General features: G+C 40.0%; 1 protein-coding gene across 1 annotated transcript; it reads left to right on the top strand.

The window, feature by feature from the left end:
- Positions 1-1,037: 1,037 nt before the first annotated feature.
- LOC124304534 (cuticle protein 16.5-like) lies at positions 1,038-2,758 on the top strand. Its single transcript, XM_046762904.1, has 2 exons — positions 1,038-1,164; positions 1,913-2,758. The coding sequence occupies exons 1-2, from the start codon at positions 1,153-1,155 to the stop codon at positions 2,636-2,638; spliced, it is 738 nt and encodes a 245-aa protein (XP_046618860.1). The 5' UTR covers positions 1,038-1,152; the 3' UTR covers positions 2,639-2,758.
- Positions 2,759-8,438: the final 5,680 nt, after the last annotated feature.

Below are 8,438 nucleotides of genomic sequence, written 5' to 3' on the forward strand. Positions count from 1 at the left end.
AAGTGTACGACTCATCTAAACTATCCAATCCCTTTAACGATGAAAAAGTACTTGTGAAACTGCCAAGTTTTGCGGAATTAAGTAAAACGTGTGTATAATATTTTTCTTTAGTGACCGATAATTCAGATCGAATTATACCAACCCGATACTCGTATGAATTCGATTTTCGTGATGTAATTTATCCAGATAACATCGTTGGTCTTGGAATTAATCCAACGTAAGTCCCGTAACACAAATACTGAGAAAAATCAATTAGACTGACGAAATTGATCGCAAGTAATTGTAATCCATGAATTAAGATTGTAAATAAATATCACCCTTACTTCCATGCACTGATTAGTATTGTTGTAAAAAAAAATCTTACACCAAAATATAGTAATTATTTGCATGCAGAATTTCGTACACGAAGTTCTTCTGTTACCTTTGATTCGTGTTTGAATAGCTTATCAGACTATTCTGTACAAGATTTGGGTCATAGTTTTGACTGTTGGAATTTAATTCGCATTCATTCGTTGATACGCAAACGTTCGTAGAATCGCGAAGAAAAAATTAATAAGAATGTCGATTCAAACTTGCACGTCCTTTACAGTTAGGTGGTGCAGTGTGCGTTTACTTGAACAAGGAATATCCTTACCCCTGCACGAAGGTAAAAGATATTTGTCACCCAGGGCCAAGCGCGTGTATAATGGTTAAAATAAAAGGAACACAAAGAGAGCGAGAGAGCGCAAGTTGCGGCATGGTGCAAGAGATCACCGCGTGGCCTTCCTAATAAGTGTCGACCGTTCCAGATACAAGAGATTGTAAATCCGCGAGGCCCGGACCTGGACCACGCCTCGAAAACGCGTTATATCCATCTGGTCCACAATGATCTCGTGCCTCATTGTCTCTGTCTGGCACGTTACCGAATATATTATATGTGTCAAACGCGATTGCCGGCGATCTGCTGCCGCTGCCGCTGCCGCTGCCGCTGTTGATGTTGGTGTTGGTACCCTATGGCGAAGCAACGCGATGGGGAGGAGAATGAAGGGGAGGGGGTTCGAAATCTGCCCGTGCTCGGAGGAAACCTCACTCAGAGCAAATTGTATATAAGCCCGTGCCAAATTAATCCTAAGCCAGATCTGAACCAGCTCTCGAAAACCAACAACCAGCATCATGGCATTCAAGGTGAGTAGACTTACCAGAATCTACACGGAGGATACACGAGCGGAAATTACATCCAGCACCTGATCAGTCACTTCCCGTGTAAAACTCACGCTTTATTAAAGACAAAATGATTATTCAATCCAGAATATCCGGACTTGATTGAAAAACGTTAATTTCTCAAAATGAATATCTCTCGGTTAAGAATAGAAATTGCTCAACTTTTTGATCAGTAATTTTGTTTTTTTTTTTTTCTTTCTTTTAATCAGATCAGTGAATACAATACAATAACTGCAGTCTTACTCTCGATGCTAATTTTATTATTTTTTTATCAAATCAGATTTTTTTTTTTTTGCTATTTTGCAGTGGTTTCGTACCGCAAATCATCTTCAATCGTCTTCGCGATAATTCTTGAATATATTCGTCTCTCACTTCTCCGTGTGGTAATTTTTTGAGGATGAATCAAATAACGGAATCGGTTTCAATTTTCCTTATAACAAGTAATACAACATGTCGTAAAGAAAACCTAACAAATCAATTAGAATGCGAGAGGTTAAATTTGCATATATTTCGTGTATCATATCATTTGAGGTTAAATCGACTTTATTTCCGTTAATCGTGAGTTTCAAATAAATCCCAAACTTTCTTCACACCCCACGTAAATTCGTAATTCCTGTCTCCTCGATCCCGAATTCGGGTTTCCCGCTCTTCTTGCGTACCAACGTTGAATTAACTCACCTTTCTAAATTCTCCAACATTGAATTACCACCAGCTTATCGCCCTCTCCGCCCTCCTCGCCGTCGCTCACGCCGGTGGTCCAGCGGCTTACGACATCGCCACCGCAACCGGTGACCACGGCAGCGTGGGATACACCCAAGAGTCGACCCACAAGGGCTACGCCGGACAGAACGTCGTCTCATCCTTCAGCAAGTCAGTCGACTCTCCCCACTCCAGCGTCCGCGTGAGCAACAGCCGTGTCACCAACGACGCCCTCTACAGCCACGCCGTCGCTCCAGCTCTCTCCTACGCCGCTCACGCCGCTCCGGTCGTCTCCTACTCGGCTCACGCCGCTCCGGCCGTCTCTTACTCGGCTCACGCCGCTCCGGCCGTCTCCTACTCCGCTCACGCCGCTCCGGCTCTCGCCTACGCCGCTCACGCCGCTCCGGCCGTCGCTTACTCGGCTCACGCAGCCCCGGCTTACGGCTACGCTCACGCCGCGCCCGCTTACTCGTCCGCTCCGTCGGTATCTTACAGCTCGATCTCTACCCCGGTAGTGGCTAAGACCGCTTACGCCGCCCCGGCCCCGGTCTACTCTTACTCTCACGCTGCCCCCGTCGTCGCCAAGGCCGCCTACGCCGCCCCCGCTTACAGCTACGCTCCCGCAGCCCCCGTCGTTGCTAAGGCCGCTTACGGAGTTGCCCCGGCTTACGGATACTCCGGTGCCGCCCCCGTCGTCCACGCCACCTTCCAGGGTCTTGGTGCTCACTACGCTTGGTAGATTTTCGCGACCCGTTCTACGCGTCGAGGGTGTCTCGTGATGCCATTATTAGCGTCGATTTAATATGTAAATAAATTGTACACTATTTATGTCGTTAATAAAATTTCAATGAGTGCTATTCAATTATTTGATTACTTTGCTTTCTCATTTCATACTCACTTCTCGACTGGAAAAGGAAAGATTTCTAACAAATGGTTAACAACCACCTTGACAGAAACTCTTCTCTAATAATCACGGGATTTTTATTTGTATGAATAGTTACCTACGCACGTTTATCAAGTAAATGTTTACTCGTCACTGTTCGGCTAATATTTCTTCGATTCTATAATTTATAACTCAAGTTCTTACGCTGTGTCTACGAACGTGTACCTGGTGAATTTAAATCACATTATAAGTATAGGACTCCTAGGAGAAGCTATTTGATTATAAAATAAAAAGGCAAAAGGTGAAACCACCTTTATAAGTTTACGTCATAGAATATTAAAATATAATCTGGAACTTTGGAAATACTCTTTATGTCTTACAATTAGTTCTGTGTTTGCCTTTACGATTCCTCGTCGGTTCTAAAAATTTTAATCGTAGAACAACAGTGAAAAAATTAGGTACATTTCCTGGTTTATTTTTTCTAACTCCTGAAGACGAGCAATTGATTTTTAATCTTATTCTCAAATGAGCAACCTTTAACAAATGTCTCAGCGTGCTGCTTGTAATTATCGAACTGATTATTTAAATTTGACAGTCGTACTCGCATTGTCCTCTTATTGTCTCTGAAATTTCAAAATTGAGGAAATCGCGCAAAAAATTTAAAAAAATATGACCGATGGAAAAATAGTTTGATAGTACAATAAAAATATATATTGAATCGTGCAATTTGAGAATTATTTTGATCGTCTGTTTGATTTATATCCATGAATATTGAATGGTGCACGTGCCTGATTAACAGAAACGTGACGATAACAGTTTTAATCACTGTACGTGCCGACAGATATTAAAACTAATCAAACGCAACCCCCTAGCCACTGTAGTTTACTCATTGGCGACAAACAAGAGTTTCAATATCGGTATAATCATGCCAAGCCCGCGTCAAAACACACGGTGTGTTATTTTATCGTCTTATTCGTAAAGAAGCTTTTCGAAACAGCACAAAAAAACAGCACGCAAATAACTGTACTTCCAAAATAAATCATTGAATTACTGACAGAGCCGGGTAACTGATTGAGAAAAATAGTTGGAAAAGGTTTACCGGTATTTTCTCAACAAGCTTTCACTGCAGGATGACGAACAAATCATCTGACTTCTAGTTAAAGATAAGATTCTTTACCATTCAATCTGATACCAGCCTTCAGGAAATTAATTTCAGTTGGATTGGCTTGGACAAACGCGCAAACAAGTTCGGTATAGTACCTATAACCAAAACTTTCCTGTTCATATACGTTTTAGTATTTTTATAATTTCCATTTTCTTCCACCATTACTCCCGTCAATTAACAAATTACATTATCTATGCATACAAAATGATGAATTACTCAGCAGAACTTTGAACTAATAAATTCATTACAAGCCCCCACCAGAAGGTGTAATGTAATTTATGCATCTTGGAAGAGTAAATCTGAGGTACGGAAGGGGGTTTCACCTTCCGTCTTATAAACGGATATAATTAGTCAGATTTCTGACGTGTGACTTTCGTTGTTGGACTAACTTCAGCTAGAGTAAACTATATAATATATGGTTCACCAAAATATCCGTGAAGTTAGCGCTACACAATATGGAAGTATTTCATTTTTACTGCACCTGTTATTTCGGGCCCATCTGACACATGCGTGATAATTTCGTCTAAATAATCTAAGCTCGAAAGAAGAGTGTACTGATACCTTTTGGCAAATTCGATCTATAAACTCTTTCTCTGTACGCGCTAGAGCGTTTCAAAATAATGGGTAGGTTCTAACTCCAACTTTGAGATCTCGTGAATGGGCAGTGCGGTCTAGACCAATCAGGATAATTACCGTTACCTTGACTTTATCTGTGAGAAATGGCACCGTTTCAAAAACTCTGACTTTTGCTCGTACTTGGTCTTACTTTGAACGATGATGAAGTGCCATAATAATCAGACAGAGAAAAAAAAAATTCCTCGATAATAAATAATACCGAATAACCGGTGTGAGTTGTTAAAAGTGTTGCAGTATTGAATGTCGATCTAGAAATTCATTTCACTCTCACGATGATCAGGGCACTGATAACTACGACCGGTTCTTTGGCCGTTGTTATTTTTCTTATTGCCATGGATTTAGACATATGTACGTGTACAATTTAATTCCTGCCCATTCTGTTACACGTTTAACCATTTGCGAGTGTGTTACGTACAACAGTTTCACTGACACCTGACATTTAGTAGGGATATTGCCAAAACTTAAACTGTCCTGATTATCGCTATGATAATCTAGAAGAATTACTTTCGCAATGAATAATGACGTATATGTTGCGTGATACAAGATATTGAGGAAAAAAATTAGATCACGGCAAGGCGTTATTTTCTTAACTTTTTTAATTTTTATTTGACCTTTGTTCGCCTTACTATTTGAGATTATTTTACGAAACGGAATAACTCCGACGAAAGGAAATAAGCCACGTTCGAATGTTCTCGCAGAAGATTTACATTTTACAGAACTTAATCGCATTGTTTGATTAATCATCATATTTTTTGTCCGGGGTTTTGTCAAATGATTATATGTGACGTAAGTTATTCTAACAAATATTATACTTCTAAGGAGGGTCCCCAGCAATGGGCTGAAACGTCGTCAACATCTATGAATGTTTGGACCTTGGATACCAGGTGAAAATCTCTCTTAATCATATCAGCTGCATAGTTCAACGTTACTTGTCATAATTTGAGATATGTGTACCAAAAAATGTCCGTATTTTATGGAATTATATAATCTTCCCATGACGATTCATTAACGAAATTTTGGGTCACCTGACTTGGAGCATACAGGCTGTCAACCGACAGCTATAACAGTTGCACAATTTTTATGACGCCTGGAAAAGTTAATTTTAATGGTGATTTAATGCACGCGCACTAATAACCGGGAAACGTGTTTTACTCAATCTCAAAAGAAGATAAGATTCCAAGCGAGAGTGAATCAGTATCTGTAGACACTTTATCCCAGATGCCAGCACCAGATACATCTCGCTCGATAATACGGTTGGGCGGAAAGTTATTGGAGGAAACTGTCTCGTGGATTGGTTCAAGCAATCTGACGATTTGATTCTGTTGCCAGGATCACTTATCGCCTCTCTTCCCCAGGGACGCTTCTGCACACGTCGCCTTCTCGGAGAAGAAAATATACGGACTAGTGGATGAATGCTATTCTATTTCCGCTTTCCCTTGCATCCCCGTTATCCAGCCTTAATTCTTCTTCTCCCTCACTAACTGGACGAGAAAAAAAATTTCGAGCATCCGCTGTGGTGAACAAGTGTGAATGTAGACGACGTGAAATAATTGACTTGTAAATGCGAATAGTATTTGTTTTACTGCATTTCTTCCAGATTCAAAATTCCTTTCGATCAAGAAACGGAAAAATTTTTGCACCGCCAGATTCATTTTCGCGTACCGAAGAAGCGTCTCTACCATATTCGATAAAAGCTCGCTTCCGACAGCCAGCCTCGCAGCTGACTCGTAACTTTATCTATCGTATTTCATATCCTCTGTGGTAGCCGTGAATCGATCGACCACTAATCTACCAAGATTGTCCTTCCCCAACTATCAAACACTGAGAAAATGTCCGGATGACGTCGCCAGATGGTTTTACGTCTCGTTTTATGAAGTCCGAAAGATTTACGTCTTAATGACGTCTTTAAGGCTTTGGTTGTCTTTTGAGCGTCGTAAAACGAGACGTAAAGCCTTCTAGTTTTCGGCTTCTCGACTCTTGCAGTCCGAGAAGCTCGAATCTTCAGAAAATTGACGAACTTAAAATGTCAGTCGATCAGGATTATTGCAGCATTCGACAGTCTAGCCATACTGTATTTCAACTTTTTATTACAGACGTTAACTTCGACTCTCCGCGTAATAAATAACTACCGTCACTGCTTCTTGATTCCTTTCGATACCATGAACTCGGAGTATCGATAACAAACATTTCGGATGTACGAATTTTTTCTCACCCTATGCCAAACTAAAAATATCAAAATTAGTAAAATTCTGTTTCATTGATTCAATTTTTTCGGCCTTGAAATTTGATTTCTATGTTTATTTCGGACTGCCAACCCAAAGGCAAAAAAAATACACGATACACCTACACCTTTTAAGGTTAGGATTACCATCCTTCAGGGTGGTAAAATGAGCCTAACTTAAACAAGGCGCCAATGTCACGTTAATACGTGGCTGATTACTGTGTACCGAAATCCCAGTTTAATCTTATCCTCCATGCCTCCAAGGCTGCTTTACTAGATAATTAGTATATGAGAGTGTCTGTGCCTGACACATTATACGATACTACATACGGTGGTACCGAGACAAATTCCTCATTAACCCACGGATTACACACACAAATATATTACATCCATGCATTTTTATATTACAGTGTGGATGAAATTTACTGCAAATGTTATTAAACCAAATTTTCTTACCGTCTGGACGGTTAATCTAATTATTTTCATATTTACCTTAGCCAGAAGAGACTCAAGTACACCGGAGCTGGAGTGTCCCGTGTACTCAACTTTCTGCGGGTCGGGTCAATATTGAAAAAAATGATAAGACGAATATTTGTTCTTGTTTCGACATATGGTATATTATTTGTGAAAACTCGGCCACTTATTTTCTCCACTCGAGAATAAAACTCACGGATACAACGACGATATTAAATTTGAAACATTATTGCAAAAAATTTAATAAGTATGGGAATAAACTGTCAGATTATTTATGATTATAACTCACCGGCGGTGAAATGCCAATAAAACAGGTAAATCGAGTGAAAAATAAGAATTAAAACCTGCAATTCTTCGGCTTGTTATCGGTCCGAAACGAGGTGCGAGTTCGATTCTATACGAATTATGTGACAATGACTCCCAATCTCTCACGACAGCTGCGTCGCCAGTCATTTGTCACATAATTCGTATAGAATAGAACTCGCATTTTATTTCGGATCGGAAAACAAGTTAGCCGTAAGGGTAAGGCATCAATGAACATTACTAGGTACTTGGACTATTTTTCTCCAGTACATCTCTTCTCGTTATGTCGAAAGAAAACGAAAATGACGCAATCAGAGTAGCATGTGTATCATTGGAGAATTGTTTGTTGTTTATTTAGTTAGTCTTCCTTATATTTCTCCCTGCGCAATCCTGCCGAAAAAAGAAGACGATACAATATATCCAAGATTTTTGATTGCACGGCCAGTATTATCAACCCGTTAAAGTTTCGAACGTAGAAGTACTTAGTCATCGTTATCACAAATAGTTAGACTCGCAAGTAGTTGCGAGTGCATCGTAATTACAGCTGCAACGAGCCAACTCAAGGACCAAGGATTCTGTCAGTGTTAATTTCAAGCAAACGGTGAAAGGTGCGATTAGTCACGAATCGAAAGATCAAGAGCCGTATAATATACGTGTACCTAATACTTGATAGATATCCACTCCTCTGCAGTCTACCGGCAAAAATAATATGTAAAAAATGAGCAGCCTTACAATCTGTAACGAAATTGAATCGCAGTTTCGATTTTGCGATTTTTGTTACTCATCTTCGATCAATTTTATTTTTTTCTTTTTCATTTCAGCCTGTTTGTTTCTAAAAACGAATAAAATATTGAAAC

This window comes from Neodiprion virginianus, chromosome 5 (genome assembly GCF_021901495.1).
Source record: "Neodiprion virginianus isolate iyNeoVirg1 chromosome 5, iyNeoVirg1.1, whole genome shotgun sequence".
Lineage (NCBI taxonomy): Eukaryota > Metazoa > Arthropoda > Insecta > Hymenoptera > Diprionidae > Neodiprion > Neodiprion virginianus.